The 19,051-nt window shown below is 38.1% G+C and overlaps 2 protein-coding genes across 3 annotated transcripts in view; one reads left to right on the top strand and one right to left on the bottom strand.

Moving 5' to 3' along the window:
* Nucleotides 1-19,051, top strand: part of CPNE4 (copine 4) — a 485,767-nt gene that overhangs the window by 97,490 nt on the left and 369,226 nt on the right. The window lies entirely within an intron of this gene.
* LOC122908944 (60S ribosomal protein L32-like) lies at nt 13,799-14,274 on the bottom strand. Its single transcript, XM_044252378.1, has one exon. It carries the CDS (start codon nt 14,263-14,265, stop codon nt 13,858-13,860), a length of 408 nt encoding a protein of 135 aa, XP_044108313.1. The 5' UTR covers nt 14,266-14,274; the 3' UTR covers nt 13,799-13,857.

The raw sequence follows: 19,051 nt of genomic DNA on the forward strand, positions 1-19,051 counted from the left end.
ACTTAGTGAGATTCTTTGTGACTTTATTTTCAACTTTTTATTGAATAAATCCCTTACCTCCGTTTCATTAATGTTGATTTTTGGAGATTTATCTTCTTTTATTTGGAACTTTTTCCCTTGTTTCTTCATTTTCTTTGACTCTCTGAGTTGGTTTCTATTCATTAGATAAAACAGCCGTCTCTCACAATCTTGATAAACTGGCCTCTATAGGACATGAACCAAATCAATCAGCCCAGCCTGAGCTCCTGGCTGCCTTACAAACTGGCCTCTATAGGACATGAACCAAATCAATCAGCCCAGCCTGAGCTGCCTTACAAACCTTTATAATGGTCTATAATGGTCTAAGTTGCTGTCTTTGTCTTAGTGGTTCCCAGTAGATGATGGTGTGCCAAGACGATCAGTGTCACAGAGGTATGGGGAATGATCATATGCCTGTTCAGGTTCTGAGAAGACTGCTAATTGCCTGACCCTTCAGCTTTGTGGTACACACTAATTGGAAGCCTGACCTTAAGACAGCAGCTGGGGAAGCCAGGACCTTAGAATGGCCTGTTAGAATGGCCATTATCAAAAAGATAAGAAATAACAAGTGTTGGTAAGGATGTGAAAAGGGGAACCTTCATGTACTGTTGTTGGGAATGTAAATTGGTGCAGCCACTATGGAAACAGTATGGATGTTCCTCAAAAAATTAAAAATAAAACTGCCATATCATCCAGCAATTATACTTCTGGGTATTTATCCAAAGAAAATAAAAACACTAACTTGAAAAGATAAATGCAACCCTTGTTCATTGAAGCATTATGTATAATAGCTGAGATATAGAAATAATATTGTGTCCATTGATAGATGAATAAAGAAATTGCAATATATACATACAATAGAATTTTATTGAGGCATACAAAAAAATGAAGTCTTATTGTTTGCAACAAAATGGGTGGACCTCAAGGGCATTATGCTAAGGGAAATAAGTCAGAGAAAGTTGAACAGTGTGTGATATCTTTTATATATGTAATCCAAAAATAAATAAAAATCAAGCTCATAGTACAGAGAACAGTTTGGTGGTTGCTAGAGGCAGGAGAGTGGGGGATGGGAGAAAGGGATGAACTATTTTTTTTAGTTTAAATAAATTGAATTCTAAAAAACAAATAAAAATAAAATGTGCTAATTTGGGCTCTATCTCTATATTGACTATTTTTATATAAATTTCCTGGTGCATATAGCACCTTTTCAATAAATAAATTCAAAGCTTTTATTACAGGTAAATTTTCTTGATTATAGTTTAATTAGTTATTCTGTTTTGTTGTATAGTTTTTGTTAAGGGGAACTCTGATTATTCATAGGTTGGATCTTTGCTTTTCTCATGTTTTTCTTTTTGTTTTTTAAGAGAGAGTGCGCAAGTGAGTGGGGGTAGAGGGAGAGGCAGAAGGAGAAGGAGAAAGAGAATCCCCAGTGGGCTCCAGGTCCAGTATGAAGTTTGATGACACAGGGCTTGATCTCAGGACTCTGAGTTCATAAACTGAGCCAAAATCAAGGGTCAGATGCTTAAGTGACTGAGGCATCCAGGTCCCTGCTTTTCTCATATGTTTCATTGTCTAATCCCTAATCATTTATGTGCCTGTTTTTGGTTTATTGTTTTCTTACTTGTAGTCTACATGTCCCTTATTTTACTATCTTTGATGTTTACTCTTCTAATATTATTTGAAGTTTCATGTTTTTACCTGATTTTTTTCTTTTCACTTGTTTCCTAGGTTCTGCTTTCTTCTTCTGTTATTTTTCTCTCTCTTTTCTAAGTTCTTATATTACTGCTCTATTGTGTGCCTTAATGGATGGAATTGTTTCATTAAATTTTAAAAATTTGTGGTAAAATCTTTTTATCACAGTTTTCATGTGCACATGAAATTTTCTAATATCTGTTTTTTGTCTATATGTAAGTTTTTTCCTCCTCTTTTGCACATTTTTCTTATATTTTCTTTGTATCAGGTCTTTGCCAATTCACTTTTATTGCTCTTAAGTGAGCAAGTTGAATTTCCCTCAACTAGGGACTAGGATCTAATAGTAGTAGTAAGTTTCCCTCTCAGTTGGTAAGGGTCTAGAGTAAACTTAAAAGCATCTTAGCCCAAAGATTCTCTTCTTTTTTTGCTGCTACACACACGAGATTCAACCTACTGTTTTTGTGTAATCTGCTCTCATCTTCTCTGAACGAGACTTAGTATAGCAGGGCTTCTGCTACCAGTCATGCTTACCCAACCCATGCCTATCTTGGCAAAACAGAAATACACTTTTTGGACTGCAGGTAAAGCCCTTACCTTTAAGTGAGTGTTGCTGATCCTTTCTGGAATCTGTCAGTGTTGAGTTCTCTTATCTGTTTATTCATATATTCCCCTCCAAGGCAGCAGCTTCTTCTGCTCAGATGCTTTTGGCAGCTCTTTTATGTGTTTTGAGGCTCTGTGGATTAAATATGTTTCTTGTTCTCACTAAAAATGGCATTTGAAAGTTTTCTTTATATTCTTTTTATTACTTTTATATGATTTTTATTTGGAAAAGAGTAAAAGTTCTGACTTATGCAGCCCTTATCATATCAGAAGTTCTAATGCAATTTGTGCAAAAACAAAAGAATCGTGCACACACACACACACACAGAAAACAAAAACAAAATAAAACAAAGCAAAACAAAATAGGAGGCTCACATTCATGGACTGAGCACTCACTGTCCCAGCCTTAAAATCACTCCTGAGTTTTCTTAATGCATAAAGGGAAATTCATAGTCCTCCATTGATCCATGCATATTCCTCACAGACCTCAAACACTGTTTCCTCCCTCCAAAAACCCATTCCAGTTGGTGTTTCCGGGAATTCTCCAAACCATGCACTTCTCTAAATCTTTTTACTTCCATTGAAAACATTTCATCCTTCATTTTACCTAGGTTGATATTGGGTTGAACCCCTAAGCTGCCACTTTCCCTGTAGCCTTCTCAAGCAGAGTATATTTTTCAAAGGCACACTATCAAGCCATGCTGTCTTCTTTCCTTAATCCTGGTCATACTTTTCAACCATTGGAGACCTGGCTCAGTCTTCCTCAGCTCCATAACTTCTGCTATTGTCCTAGAAAACTTGACATCTTTCAACTTCCTTGTCCTGCTCTCCATCATTGCAACTGAACTCAGCCCAACTGCACCAAACCATATGCTCCCATCCAAAGAGCTATCTGGTGGCCTCTGGAAAAAAATTGTACATTGAGGAGGGATGGTATTAATGTCAGTTCATGAGAATCCACCCTCATCTGGGTCCTTAACATTGCCAAAATATCTTACTTAGATTAACTTACTGACCTTTTTCTTCATCACTAAACTTATTTCATATCTCTTTCATTCTCCTAAAATCTCTAAATTTCTTCCTCCCCAGCCTTTGCTAAATGATGTTTCTGTTCACAGAATAGAATCCATCAAGTGAGAACTTTCCTTCTTCCTACCATCAGGTCCACAGACTACCTGCATTTCCTTCCTTTCTGCTCAAGGGAAGAAGCATCCCTCTTCTAATCAGCAGCCGGTGCTTCTGCCCATTCTCCAGGCATCAACCCTTCTTTAACCTCTATTCTCTAACGGGGTTTTCCTTAGAAGCCTGCATCCATGACATTGGTGTACTTTATCTTTAAAATACTTTCCCTTAATATTATATCTCTCCATGACATTTTACAACAGACTTCCCAAAATACCTTGGTATACATCCTGCTTCTTCCATTTCCTTACTTCCCATCCACTTTTTGATTTATCTCAATCTAGATTTGCCGCTGTTACTCTGCCTACACGGATCTTGTTAAAGTCAACAGTGGTTTTCCTAAATCTAAATGGCCACTTTTAGTCCTTATCTTCAGTGGCTTCATAGAAGCATTTAACCTAATTTATCACTGGATATTAAGGAGTGTACTTCTTATGATGAGCACTAGGTGATGTATGGAATTACTGAATCACCATATTGTACACCTGAAGCTAATGTAATACTGTATATTAACTAACTGGAATTAAAATAAAGGCTTAAAAAAACAAAAAAAATTATAAATAAATAAAGATGTTGCCTCAATAAGAAAAAAAAATAACGTAGTTCTATCAAAACATAACTCTTGATTTCCATCTCTGGTTTCCATATTTCTTCCTTTCCTGGTGTCTCCCTTTTCAGAAACTATGTGTACTTCCAAATATGTTGTTGGTCATACCATGAATATAGGCAGGTGTCTTTTCATAATCTTCTTAATCTTCTATTCACATATTCCAGTTTGCATAGGATGTATCAGTTTTTCTCCCAAGATAATTCTAAAACCTGTCATCTCTCCCCCTTCTCTGCCACTGCTTCAGGTCAAGCTTCTGGCATTTTCTGACTTCACAACTATAATGATCATCTAGCTGTTCCCCTTACTTCTACTTTTTTTTTTTTTTCAATTTATTTATTTTCAGAAAAACATTATTCATTATTTTTTCACCACACCCAGTGCTCCATGCAAGCCGTGCCCTCTATAATACCCACCACCTGGTACCCCAACCTCCCAACCCCCCCACCACTTCAAACCCCTCAGACTGTTTTTCAGAGTCCATAGTCTCTCATGGTTCACCTCCCCTTCCAATTTACCCAAATTCCCTACTCCTCTCTAACGCCCCTTGTCCTCCATGCTATATTGTTACTTCTACTTTTGCTCTTCCCCAATCCATTCTTCACACTGCGTCTGAGTGATCCTTTATGAAATTACATAGGTCATGTCACTTATGACTACATTTCAAATTCCAAATCTTCACTGTGGTCTACAAGGTGTGTTCTGACCCTTGATTGAGTGTCATTTTCCTCCTGTTGTCAGTGCCTCAGTCACATTGACTAACTTCAGATACAAAGCTTGGAGTCTTTGAATATACTGGACTCTTCCATTATCAACTCTTTCCTTAGCTGATTCTTACTCATCCATCACTACTTTTGCAAAGGAACTATCATACCCATGGGTATAATATGCAACCTCGAGGTAATTAGGGACAGAGTATACTCTCTGACCCTGCAACTCTGACTCCCTGACCCCTTTTCCTTTGCAAAAAAGTGCTGTTGGTCAAGATAAGTTTACTCTTCTACAGGAGGCAACTTTAGTTCCTCCCTGACGTTTAAATTTCTTCTTTACTGAAATGATTTTCATTTCCTCTCCTGATACAATTTTTCACTACTCATATGCTGAGGATTTTGTTCAGTGGTGTGTGGGTTTCAGGAGCATATCGCAAAAGATCCTATCAGTCTGTTTGGTAGAGCAAGTTTCATTGGCTATACTTTCTGCCATAACTGAAACTGCTGTGAAATTTATGAGGAATGAGTAAGTATAAGTCGCCTTTGCTAAAATATCAGGTAGTGATATTTCCTGTATGAAGTATTGGCCTATGCGTTGATTGGAAATATTTCTAATCAACACCCTTAGTTTCCTGTGTGTGAGCTCATTCTTTCTCACCTCGCATCTGTTCATCTGTCTTACCTCACCTTGTGAGAAAGGCAGAGGCACAAGAGAGGAAGCAGGAAGTTTGAAAACCTGTTTCTGAAAATTTTATGATTACAGGAGACAGGTTTGAAAGTAAGTTCTTTGATAACTAAAGGAAAGAGGTGAACTGAAGGTGGCAGCTCTGCTCCTTAAGTTCTGATAAGTCAGGACTGAAAGAGATCTACATATAATGGGTAACCTTTAATTTAGTTTGTCTCAATGGAAAGCAATAAAGGAGTTAATATTCGTTGAGTACTTAGTACCTGCCAGGCATTGAACTGTGTTCAATAGGGCTGCCATATTACTTGATACTAGGGGACGCCATTCACATTGCACACTATAAATTGTAACCACCGAAAGTTGTGTGATGAGATATCCTCAGGTCTATTATCACGATTACTACAGCTGCCTGGTAAGTAATCACATCAATAAATAAATCCTTTGGCTTCTTTTTTTTTTTTTTTTTAAAGGGAGCCCCAGCAGGGGATCAGAAGAAAGAAGGAGGTCAGGGTATGCATTCCTTGGTTCCTTCCCGCAAGGTCTCTCTGGGCTGGCTGGGTCCCTTATTTGAGTGTGCAGTTGTTTCTTGTAGGGATCCTGGCTAATACAGGTTAGATTTCAAGATAAGTCTAACTGGAAAGTTAAGGTCCTTTCCAATGCCTCTTGTTGATACCCATTGAAAAGTACCAATACTTTAACATGACTATCTATTAAGTGGAGTCACTTGCAAGAACATCCAAGGTGGTGCAAAATCTCCATAGCACATTTACAATAGCACTTTATAGCCAAGAGAACCTGCCCTGCATGAACATCTTATTGCTGGTACTCAAGTGATTGTTGATTAAGAGACACTAGAATAGTACTTCCTATGAAAAGGGTCTTTTTGTTCCCAGGAGCTTGTCAGGTAGCCAGTGCCATTAATGCAGATTCATTCAGTAACACTAAGGTTTAATATCTCTAGAAGTTCAGTTTAAGATTAAAACATAACAAAAATCCTATCAGTAGTACACATTTTTGACAGACTGGCTAATTAGTTTAAGAACTTTCCAACAAGATACCTAGGCAGAAGAGAATGGGACACAAAAAGGGTCAGTTTTGATAAAGGGGGGAGAATGTGTAGAACAGCTTTTGGAGCTTTGCCAAGGTGGCAAGGTGTATATGGGTGGTTTGGTACTGTGAGGAAATTCTGGGAGGCCAAGGGCACTACCTAACAGGAGATGTGAGGACACCAAGAAGGGATAGAAATGGGACATAGGGTGAGGCTAAAATACCTACCTACCTTATAGGTTTTTCTCTTGCAGGTCTTGGATGATGTCATTGTAGATTTCTGGCAAAGCATCTCTCTGGCTTAGAGTTTAGTCCTTCCACCTCATCATAAAGAGTCATTCTGATTCCCTATTTATTTTCCATCTGAAGAGAAATTCAAAACAGATTATCATGAGTCCACAAACCGGAAGGGATTTCCATGAAAGAGATCATAGGAACAGGAGATTGGCAAGCTTTTGGAGGAGGCACACCCATTCTTTAGTTGTTTACCCCTTAAATTAGGCCCAGGGTTGTGGTAGGAGCTACCAAGAAACTACTGGATGCTTTGTAAGACCCACCCTCCCACAGCCTTGGTTTCACTAGGAATACCTTAGATGGAATAGAAGGAGAGAGGTGTTGTGCAGTGGAGTAGAAAGGGCCATGAAAGGAAGGCCAGTGGTTAGGAACAAGCTCTGATATCAACTCTGATATTTAGTAATCATGCGACTTTGGCTAAATTGCATTACCTGATTGAGTTTCATTTGCTTCATCTATAATTAAAGTGATGATGGTGGTGATGATACATTCCTCAAGGTGTGCTCTGAGAATTAAATTAATTCAAGTAAAGTCCAGGCACACATTAAGGACTCACTCTTTGTTAGTCCTCGTGGTTATTGTTGCTAGTATGCAGAAAGAGAAAGAAGGAATATTATTAACAGTTGGTGAGAGGTTACCAGAAAAACCTTACCCACTCAAGTTTTGCTGGAACGGATCCAGATTGTGTAACTCAGAAGCACATTTTTGGGTCCCCTTTGTCATTCATTCACCCATGAAACAAGTATATTTTGAGTATCTACAACATGCAAACTGCTGAAAGAGGTGTTGGATCTTTGATAGAGCACAGTCATAATCTCTGGCTGAGTTTACCTGAGAGTGGAGGAGACAGGTTGGTGAACAGATAGTTACAGTACAAGAGAGCATGCGCTATATCAAGGACAGAGCCAACATGTTCATTGTCTATGGAGAAGGATGAGAGGAGAAGGGAGATGGGAAATTTAAGTTGGTTTGGAATTCTGTCAGGGTTGGCTTCCTGTGGGTGATGACCAATGATAATGAACAACAGACTCAAGATCAGTTATTTTACTAATTGAGGTCAGTGCTCTAAGACTCCATGAGGTCAGAGAATTTATCTCTTTTACTTAATTCCCAGTCAACACCTGTGGACTGACGCAACAATGATGTAAAGGAATACAGAGATCTAGATGGTACAAAAAGTCCTTCAAATCTTTGTCTGTACTAGGATTGCTGGTCCCTGGTGCTTGTACTAAGGTGGTATCTATGTTTCTTATCAGGCACAAATGAATGAAGAGTGAGTAAATGCAACCATCAACTCACTGGTGTCTTCCAGAACATAGCAAATCTTTTTATAGGGTGTGAGGACAAGTTGGGTTTTGGTGATTGTAAAGAAATGAGAGGGTGGCAAGATGTATGATATATAAATCAGGCTGAACTTAAAAATCTTAACCATCCCGGAGGCCGGGGGAGTCTTCTGTCTCCTCAAGTCTCGTTTAATGGACACTAGAAATCAGAATGACTTTCTTTGCAGCCATCACTCGGAAGGCTCTCTAGCTCTGCTTTCCCTCAGCTAATGTTAGGATTGGCTGTCTCCACTGGACTGCTTCCAGAGCCTCATTACTCACTGTCAATACCCGAAGCCAGGCTTCGATGCTGGAGCAGCCAGCTGCTGCTCATTCTCTTCATTTTCCACATCCTGACATGGGTGTCAGGGAAACAAAAGCTTCTCAAATGACAGCTTCCTCTGGCTCTTCCATCTGGCCTGGAGTGAGTGTGGACAGCCAAGTAATCACTTCAGGATGTTTGCCTTAACAAGCATGGCCAAATGTAGGCATGGACAGGGCACAGCTTTTGCGTCCTCTTGGTGATCACACCTCAGGCACACCTGCTCAGACACAGCTTCAGGTCTTGAGGTGGGCTTTGGAATGCTTGCTGTGGACAGTCGCAGCTAAGATGCTGTTGCCCTTTAAGACCCTGTCTGTAACAGATGGGCAACTCGGATTGTTGAATGGCAAAGGAAACAGGGCTGTGGACGTCACTGGCTTGAAAGGCTTGTTCCTTTGAATAGGTTTGGACTGCTTTCATGATGAAATGCCCTTAGGTTTCATATTTAAAGTATGAATCACTGAACTTTTGTGTTAAATACAATCCATATTTTATCTGCAAGCAATGATTTTTTTTCTTTTTACAAAAGCAGACTAGGTTTTAAATTATCTATGTTTTAATTCATTCATATGGTATGTATAATTAATACATGCTTATTGTAGATTTTTGAACATCAGTATTATACCATGGGAACTCCTGTCTACAGAGTTTGCTTAATGCTTTGAAACATAAACCTTATTGTGCTTTTGTTACCAAAGTAATATGTGCATGTTTGTTATATACAATTTAGAAAATTCCAAAATGCACAACACTGAAGATTACCTGTAATCCCATGACTCTGAAAGAAATTAATATTAACATAGTGGTATATTTTCTTCCAGGCTTTTATCCTATGCATATGTCTAATATGTGTTTGAGTGGTTGTTACATATTTTTACATAAAGCTAAATGGTGTCAAGAATGCAAATAGAAAAGAAAAGGAAATTACTTTTCTTGCCTGTTTGCAAGGTTGTTCTTGAATGAGTGTTCTCTCACATATAACCTACCTACCTCCCTCTACCTCCTGCTACAAAGACAAAGTCAGGAAAACATGTTGGGGGAGTGAGGACAGGTGGAAAAAAATGAAACTCTGGTTAATATCCAGATCAGAGGGTAAACTGTCCTGCTGAATATTTTTGGAGGATTGCTTTGCATAGAGGAGCACAAAGATGATTTGATTGATTGATTGATTGATTCATTCATTCATTCATCCATTCAACAAACATTGATTGAGCCCTCATTTTGAATTAGGCATTGTACTTGACAATGGGATAAAAATATAAATACAACACACCCTTGACCTCAGAGTGCACCCACTCTGGGGTGGGAATGAGATGAATAATTCACAATGACAGTGAGATGTCTTGAGTTCTGATTGAGCCCCACGAATACATGGTAAATAACAACTCATTTGCTGTGATTGGAGGAAAAGGCACTGTGGTGATATGGTGGGAGAAGGACTCTGTGGAGCTTACTCTTAATCCTGAAAGTGCTGGAGTCCACTAAAGGAATATAGAAAGGGAAATTAAATGATCACTTTTGTATTTTGTATTTGAACACAATTGGAAGCAAAGTAAATAAAACAACTAAAAACAAACAAGCAAATAAACAAGATTCTCTGAGCTTTGGTTTCCCCATCTCTAAAATAATAATAATAACTGCTTGTATGGTTGTTGTGAGGTTTAAATGAGAAAAAAAAAGATTTAAATGAGGCAGAAAGTAAATTGCAAGGCAAAATCGCTGAAACCTAATAAATGTTCAGTAAATAACCCTATATCTTGTTAGTTGCAAGGCTCGCCCGGTCCTACAGTTCAGCCTCCTCTCGATGCCGTGCTCTCCTCTCCACCACGTCTAATCACGTGGATCACTCAGTGCTGTACCCTTGCTTCCTACCATCTCAACTCAGACCTCCACTCCTTTGCCCAACCTGCTCCGTTTTCCTGGTGTGCTTTTCTTCTTTCTCATGTGATTTCAGGCACAGCCTTCAAGTCCTAACTTAAGTAATCATCCTTCTCTAAAGCAGTAAAGGAATTTTAGACAACAGGAAAGAAATAGACAATTGCCCATTCAAAATAGGGAGGCTGAGTTTAAAGGAATGGGATTAACAGTCTCTGGTATTTTGTCTAGTGAGATTTATAGATACAAACTTTAAAATAGGTTTTTCTTACTTAAAATAGCTACACCTACAGTCAGAGTGTGCTTTTCCAAGGGAAGGTCCCTGGGTCCGGGACCCAGAAATAATAGCTTCCTTCTCCTCTTCAGACCCCTCCTCAAAAACCCTCTCCTGTTTTAGTCATGGTTTTGTTTTCTATTATCTTCCAACAAACCACACTTGTTTCTTCTCATTATAATTCTTTTTAAAAATAATTTTTCATATCTTTTAAAATATGTTTGTTATGAGTATCATTATTACTCATTTAAAATCTTGGTACACCTATTCTAGTAGTTCTGCTTCAAATCAACAAATGTTTATTAACTAATTTTCTTTGCAGTGATTGTCACATGCTAACTTGGGGGAGAAACAGACAAAACACTTAGTAATTTTTCTCCATCCTGCCTCCAACCTCTCTTGGGGTTTCTCGCAATTTTTAAAATTAATGCCTCTAATCCATACCTGCCTCTTATTTCTATAGATTCTCCATGGCTGATTCTAGATTCTAGTGGAGACAACCTACAATTCAGGCTAGTTAGCCATCTTCTTATTTCCCTTTTAAAAAATTGCATACAAAAATTTTAATTTAAATACAGTAAGTTGTAAATGTGTGTGTATTTTTAAAAATTCAATTAGATAGATCACAGAATTTTTTCTACTAATCATTAACTGCTATGATATCTAATTATTTTCTCTCTTTCATTAAGTAGCTTACTTGCTGTTGAAACCCATCAGAACTGAGCAAATCTCCTTAGCACTGGGATGCCACTTAGAGATAAAATATCCCACAATCTAGAGACTATTACTTCTACTAGTCCCGTCTTCATTCCATCTGCAGATATAAAAGGATCAATCCTATTTCGGACTTCCTTACTTTCCTGAGCAGGCAGGTAGAAAACATGTCAAAAGTCCCTAGATTCCCTGAAATTATGAATAAAATGCAGGATAACATGGTGATTAATCACCCAAAGTCAGAATGCCTAAGCTTGTCTTTTCGCTCAAGTGCTCATTAGTTGTATAACCCTGGGGAAATTGCCCAACTAGTCCGACACTTTACATTCTGTACATTAAGAATGTCTTGGTACATCTTTCAGATGGTTGATAAAAGAGCCCCGCTTACATATATATGTACTTTAGAATAGCATTGGGCACATTATAAGAATTTTTAATTATAAGAAGTCACATTATAAGAATTTTTTTCTCCTCCATCCCCAATTCCTAAAGATGTATTTTCCCATTCAAGTAGAAGGGTAAAAAAAACTTTTTTTTTTTTTTTTAAATTCTCAAGCAGAACCTTCTTTGTGTATAATAGTAAATTTTTTTTTTAATGTCATGTGCCAATTGATGGGGATTCACAGATGGAAAGATGGAAGGTCTATGTCCTCATGGAGTTTATAGTTTTGTGCAGAAAGCAGGCAAATTAATCACTGACTTTGATCAAACAAGCCAATTGCTGGTGCAGTGATGAACCCAAGGTATTATGGGTGTGGTGAGGAGGGGCAACCAACTTAGCCTAGTGCTCTCTCTGGTTGACTTCCTGTAGTTGGTGATTTTTCAGCTGAAATTGTGATGTGTGTGTTGGGAGAGTGGGAGGACATTCCAAGTAAAAGGAATTTGCCAAGTTATGGGGGGGGGGTGATTGGAAGTTGGAGTGGAGGGTGGAGATGAGTGGCTATTCAAGGGGGAGTACAAATGAGGATTTAACAGATGAAAGGGAAATAGGACATGTCATGTGGCTATTTTTATTAATTGTGCTCTGATGAGATGGGTTCAGGACCTTTGTTTTTTCAGTGTACTTGGCCAGTCCCCAGGGAACATGTAATATGTGGAGGACATTGCAAATCAATCCTATCACCAGGTGGACCATTGACCAAATCTCTATCTAGTCTCCTACTCTGTTGAATTGAGCTGGATCATGTGAGAGTCAGGAGGGTCCCTTTGGTTATTATTTAGATTGAGAGAAGAATAGAAGCAGCCATCTGGCCCCTTGGTGCTTTTGTCTTCTGCCTCTGGGTCTTACTCTTGGTGTACAGAATTAGAAAGAAAATCTTGGAGAAAAATGAGAGTCATTTTCCTTAGGGCCTGAGGCTTAGCTGGCACAAGCCACTTATCTACTTAAGACATCTTTTTAGTAGACCCCTCTCTGGTCTTAATGGGCTGTCTGCATTTCCCTGTTTCTCACAAGCCAGATGACCCTGATTTCACTTTGGTGATCAAAAAGCAAAAGTATCAGATTGCTTTAAGGAATGGTACCATATAATTTTATGAAGCTAATGTCTGGAGTAAACCTAGGCTTTGGGACACAGATAGATATCTATAGCTATAGATATCTATATCTATAGATATCTATCTGTGTCCCAAAGCCTCAGGCCCTAAGGAAAATGACTCTCATTTTTCTCCAAGATTTTCTTTCTAATTCTGTACATGTGGGATTTTGCTCCCAAAGTGTCATTCTTTAAAGGTACTCTTTAAGTACCTCTTTAAAGTTACTCTAATAGACTTACATAAATATATATATATATATATATATCTATACACACACACATATATATATATATACACACACACACAAACATATATAGACTATAATCTAATAGACTTACATATATATGTATGTAAGTCTATTAGAGTACCTTTAAAGAATGACACTTTGGGAGCAAAATCCCACATGTCCAATGAACCAGTCTAAATTATAATTGAACCTATTTGTTCTGAAGTTTTTAAATAAATTTAACACATCAGTGTAATGGAATATTAGTTCTTAAAACTAAAGTTTATAAAAACTTATGACAGCAGGATATACTCTTTAATGTATCTTTAGGTTAAAAAGCAGTATAAAAAATTACCAGAGGGGAGGGCATGGGGGGAATAGGCTAAATAGATGATGGGGATTAAGGAGGGTACTTCTTGTGATGAGCACAGCGTGATATGTGGAATTACTGAATCACTATATTTTTAAAAAAGCAGTACAAAAACTAGTACAGATTCTGATTCTGTTTAAAATTGATAAACATAAAAAGCCGATAATAAAATATGCCAAAATAATAGTAGTTTTTAAAATCTGGGTGGTGAAATTACGAATGTGTTTTGTTTCTTTATGTTTTCTTAGTAGTTCCCATTTTTAAACCATGAACTTGTATTTCTTTAATTTCTGAAGAATGTTTTATAAAAGAAAACTGTAAATTGTATTTTTTTTTTTTAGTTTTATGGTTTTATTAACACAAATATGACGTGCACAACAAGCTGTCTATTCATTTTCTTCGCTGCGCAGCCTGGCGTTGGGATTGGTGACTCTGATTGCCAGCTGGGCTGCTCTTTCCACAATAGCTTTGCGGTTCTTGGAGGAGACGTTGTGAGCAATCTCTGCACAGTAAGATTTGTTGCACATCAGCAGCACTTCAAGCTCCTTGACGTTGTGCACTAGGAACTTCCTGAAGCCACTGGGCAACATGTGCTTTGTCTTCTTGTTGCTCCCGTAACCAATGTTGGGCATCAAGATCTGGCCCTTGAATCTTCTGTGCACCCTATTGTCAATGCCTCTCGGCTTCCGCCAGTTGCGCTTAATTTTGACATATCGGTCTGACTGGTGCCGGATGAACTTCTTGGTCCTCTTTTTAACGATCTTGGGCTTCACCAAAGGTCTGAGGGTAGCCATGATGCCCAGTAACAAATGGCCGCCACCTCCGCAGGCAGCGCCGAGGAAGAGCTGTAAATTGTATTTTAAGAAATGTTTGACAATTTTTGTAAGGCACACGAGATAAAACCCATGGACAAAAAATTAATTCTTCCTGGAGAAGTCATAAATAATGGACAGTGTCCCTGAAATGCTAGAATGGCAGGTACTTAGTGGCTAGTTATAAAGAAAACCATGAGTGATGAAAGAGGAATTTGAGGGATGGATTAATGAAAAGTAAGAATTGAATTTCAAGAGACTCTTCTACCTTAAAGCCATTCTAGGAATAGCCACTGATAGAATGTTTGGTTGTCATTATAGATTGTCATTATAGATGACTTACTCCAGAAGACCCTTAACTGAGTTTAGGAGATGGGTCTGGCAATCAGAGTCAGTAAATCATGTCTTACATTCTTACAGAGTGATGCTTTTCTCTGATAGTGCACACATTCTCATATTCTTTTTCTTTCTTTTTCTTTTATTTCTACCCCACTATACACATAAATTTTGTTTGAGTCAAGAAAAGAAATTGATATGGATATTTCATTGATCAGGATAGATTAGGTTTATGTTACAGTAAGAAGCCCAAATGTCAATGCCTAACACACCAAAGGTTTGTTTTTCACTTACATAAAGTCCTTTTTAGGTCCAGGTACTTCTCTACGGCTACTTTCTTACAGTGTTGAGTCAGTGACTCCAGATGTTTTGATATTGTCACACTAGTATCTCACTAAAAGGCTTTGTGATCAATAGGGCAGGGAGCAGGACAACTAAAGGACATGCCCTGACTCTTCTACACTTCTTCCTAAAGCACAGTACTACTCAGAATTAGTCACATGGCTCTGCGTAATTGCCATAGTTCTAAAGGAACACATGGAATGTTGGATGAGAAGATTTTTATACCACCCCCTCCAACACACACACACACACACACACACATACACACCATTTTTACCTTTGTTTGTTTTTTTTAGTCCTACTCTTACTTAGCATGAAAGAGGGCTACGAAATAGCAAGGTTACTTCCGCAAGCTTTTAATTAAGCTAAACTTAGACTTTCAAATAAGAATGAAGTTAGCTTAAAAAAAAAAAAAAGAATGAAGTTAGCTAATTTTAACCCTCCCCTAAAGCTAATTATTTTACAGAACTTGCCAAAAAGTTTCACATGTCTGATGAACAAGTGTAAATTACAATTGAACTGGTTTGTTCCAAGTTTTTGACCCAAACCAAAATGTATGAATGACTTAACATGAAGCTTTTAGTTTGGAGTCTTGATTTATAATAATGATTGGTTTTCAAATCATAGCTCTCTTCAAAGATCTGACACTGAGTATGGAGAGCATTTGGATATTTGCTATATTCTGAACCAAGAGAAATGGAACCGGAAACAACACTTTTATGGAGTTTACTGTGTTGGTTATTATGTTTGGTTCTTTTATGTCTATGATCTGCTCTTATCTTCATGATAGCCCTGGGAGGTAGCTATATTTATATTCTTTCTTAGAACAAGAATGCTAGGGTCAGAAAAGTTTTGTCACAACTAGGAAATGTCAGAGCCAAGACACAGATTCAAGTCCTTGGGTTCCTAACATTTCCCCTTCTGTCATGCACCACACAGATGATATTCTGATCCGTTTGAGCATCTCATGACCTCCAGACACGGCATGCTACTTTTGTGTTTTTGCCATTTTTAAAAAAAGATTTATTTATTTATTTATTTGACAGACAGAGATCACAAGTAGGCAGAGAGGCAGGCAGAGAGAGAGAGAGAGGTGGAAGCAGACTCCCTGCTAAGCAAAGAGCCTGATGCGGGGCTCAATCCCAGGACTCTGGGATCATGACCTGAGCCGAAGGCAGAGACTTTAACCCACTGAGCCACCCAGGCACCCCTGTTTTTGCCATTTTTTGATGACTGGACATATAAATTGGCATTTCCCTTCTTCTTTTCTAAGCCTCTCTGAATTCAGACCAGGCTTTTGGTTTAGCTTTAGACTTGTCTCTTCCATTTTATCAGTGAGATATTGATGGTTCAGTGCATGTTGGCATAAAGAAAGCTATTTGATAAATATTGCTTTTCATCTTTCTTTGCTGTACCTTGGAACAAAATGTCTCTCTATCTTTTCTGAGTTTTATCATCACTTGTCTTTGTCCTTGTTAATTACTTTAGCAATTCATCATATGGTACTTGCAGAAATATTTTTCACAGTAACATTGGTACCATAACAATCATTAAGCACTTAATCTGTGCTCCATATCTATATCATTACTCCCTGAATCCTCACGACAATGCTAAGGTAGATTCTCCTATTAGTTCCATTTTGCAGATGAGGAAACCAAAACACATCTTGTCTACAGTTATAGAGTTAGTAAATTGTGGATCCAGGATTCAGGCCAGGCTGTCTGGCTAAAAAGTGTATGTATTTAAATATGCTATAGTGCCTTCCATGAGAAAATATTTCATCTACTTAGTCACACTGACAGTTCTTCAAAGGCAGTGACCACATCTTAGTATTTCAGTGCCCCTCATAGAATGTAATATAGTATTAAGCACAATAATTATTTGTCAGATTGAATTTTAGGGATCTCGGGGGTGAGAGGAGAGTACCTCTGATTATGAGCATCTCTTCCCAGTGGTCTAAGATCGTAAGAATTTGCCTTGCTTGCTTCCTAGGCTTTTTGCTCCAGTGATATAAGACTGACACAAAGACTAGAGCCTGAGAGATCTGAAGGTTAAGGGATGTGTTCAATTGTTCTAGTCCAGTTGGTGGTGGAAGTAGAAATGAATTGGGTAGGAATAAATTGAATTCTACCCAGAAGTAACATCATTTCTTCTCAGAGAATTGGATTTCTGAGATGCAGAACAAAAGTGTCAGTATTGAAATTATTGCCCTTTGGTGCTGCCCGTGAGTGTCAACTGCATGGGCACAGGGATGTCACTACCTCAGGCATGAGCAAGAAACCTTTGTCGTGACTGTTGGGTTACTCACAGTTATCCAATCTGACTGAACCTATGCATTTCAGACCCTCCATGCTCTTCTTTTTTTTAGCCTTGTACTGTGTAAATTTGTGTTTCAGGCAGTGTTAGTGAGAAGCTTAAAGCAGAGAGAAAGAAAGAAGGAGAATGGAAGTGAAGTGTCCTCTTGGATAGGATGCTTTGGAGTCTCATGTTGATGTAATATTTGGTTCTAAGATAACAGAGTAGATCATACCTGTTACACTTCTAAGTCACCTGTTGTTTTGAGGGTCTGGCAGGCTACCTCAATCTCTATTTCTGATTCTAGTGATCCCTTTATCAGCTGGTGGAGCCACACATTTTAAATAACCAAGAACTTCAGCCTGTCTTCAGCCAGAGTAGGAGACTTCACTCCCAATTGATCCTGCTTTCAACTTTTGTTGAACAGTCCTTGGTCCCTACCCACCAGGACCATGACAGCTTAGAGTTGTAATGTGTGTGTGATAATTTATGTGAGGGAAAGATAGGAACACAAATTAAGAAGTAACTAATGGGTATGGTGGTAGTCATGAAAACTTTATCAGGGGATTAAAATGGGGCCAAGAAGGAGGCCTAAGTGAGCAGGACTTTTTGGTGTGATAAAAATAATATAATTCCATGGGCATTTCAGTAAAGGGACAAAAAGACTTAAATGAGTGATAAAGAGTAGTGAGACTAGAGTAGTTTAAAGCGACTGTAGAAACCTCCATGCTGTTTTCCAGAGTGGCTGTACTAGCTTGCATTCCCACCAACAGTGTAAGAAGGTTCCCCTTTCTCCACATCCTTGCCAACATTTGTTGTTCCCTGTCTTGTTAATTTTAGCCTTTCTAACTGGTGTGAGGTGATATCTCATTGTGGTTTTGATTTGTATTTCCCCAGTGGTAAGTGATATTGGAGCATTTTTCATGTGTCTGTTAGCCATTTTTATGTCTTTGGAGAAGTGTCTGGAGTTTAAGGAATACTGCAGAGGACAATAGGGGAAGGGAGGGAAAACTGAATGGGAAGAAATCAGAGAGGGAAACAAACCATGACAGACTCTTGATTCCTGGAAACAAACTGAGGGTTGTGGAAAGGGAGGTGGGTGGGAGGATGGGGGTAACTGGGTGATGGGCATTAAGGAGGGCACGTGATGTGATGAACAGTTGGTGTTATATGCAATTAACGAATCACTGAACATTACATCGAAAACTAATGATACATTATATGTTGTCTAATTGAGTTTAAATTAAAAAAAAAAAAGTGCCTGGAGAGTAAATAGTATGCCTGACTGGAAAAGGTAGGAAAAGTCAGTTAGTAATTCTAAGATGAGAAATGTGGACTTTGGCCTGCAGAATTTATATGCCACAGAAGGAATTTGGGCAGAGGAGTGACCAAATTTGGGTTGAACAATTTGGCAAACACCCTTGAAAACCTAGTAGTTGCTGATTGCAATGAGGAATAAATTATAATGAATCTAAATTAGGGGAGAGGAGAGAAATGATTCTTTTTGTCTCACTTAAGGTTTGATTCCTTAGATTCTATTTTATTTCATAATACTCACGAGATCCTATTTTGTCTCATGTTATATCCCCACTTTTTAAAAATTGGAGTTTATCTATTTTTCTTCATTATCTATACATTCACTCATTCCCTTATTTATCTATACATTTACTTGGTATAGTTTGCTTTGTAAGTACTACCTAGTTAGATTTTAGAGATAATCTAAGACTCTCAGTCCTTTAGTAAGGGTCATTTAACTTCTTTATGACTACTAACATATTAAATATGTTAATCTTAT

Source organism: Neovison vison, chromosome 6 (assembly GCF_020171115.1).
Source record: "Neovison vison isolate M4711 chromosome 6, ASM_NN_V1, whole genome shotgun sequence".
Classification (NCBI taxonomy): domain Eukaryota; kingdom Metazoa; phylum Chordata; class Mammalia; order Carnivora; family Mustelidae; genus Neogale; species Neogale vison.

Coding starts and splice junctions, on each gene's coding strand:
- LOC122908944 (XM_044252378.1), bottom strand. CDS start 14,265: ATGGCTACCCTCAGACCTTTGGTGAAGCCCAAGATCGTTAAAAAGAGG.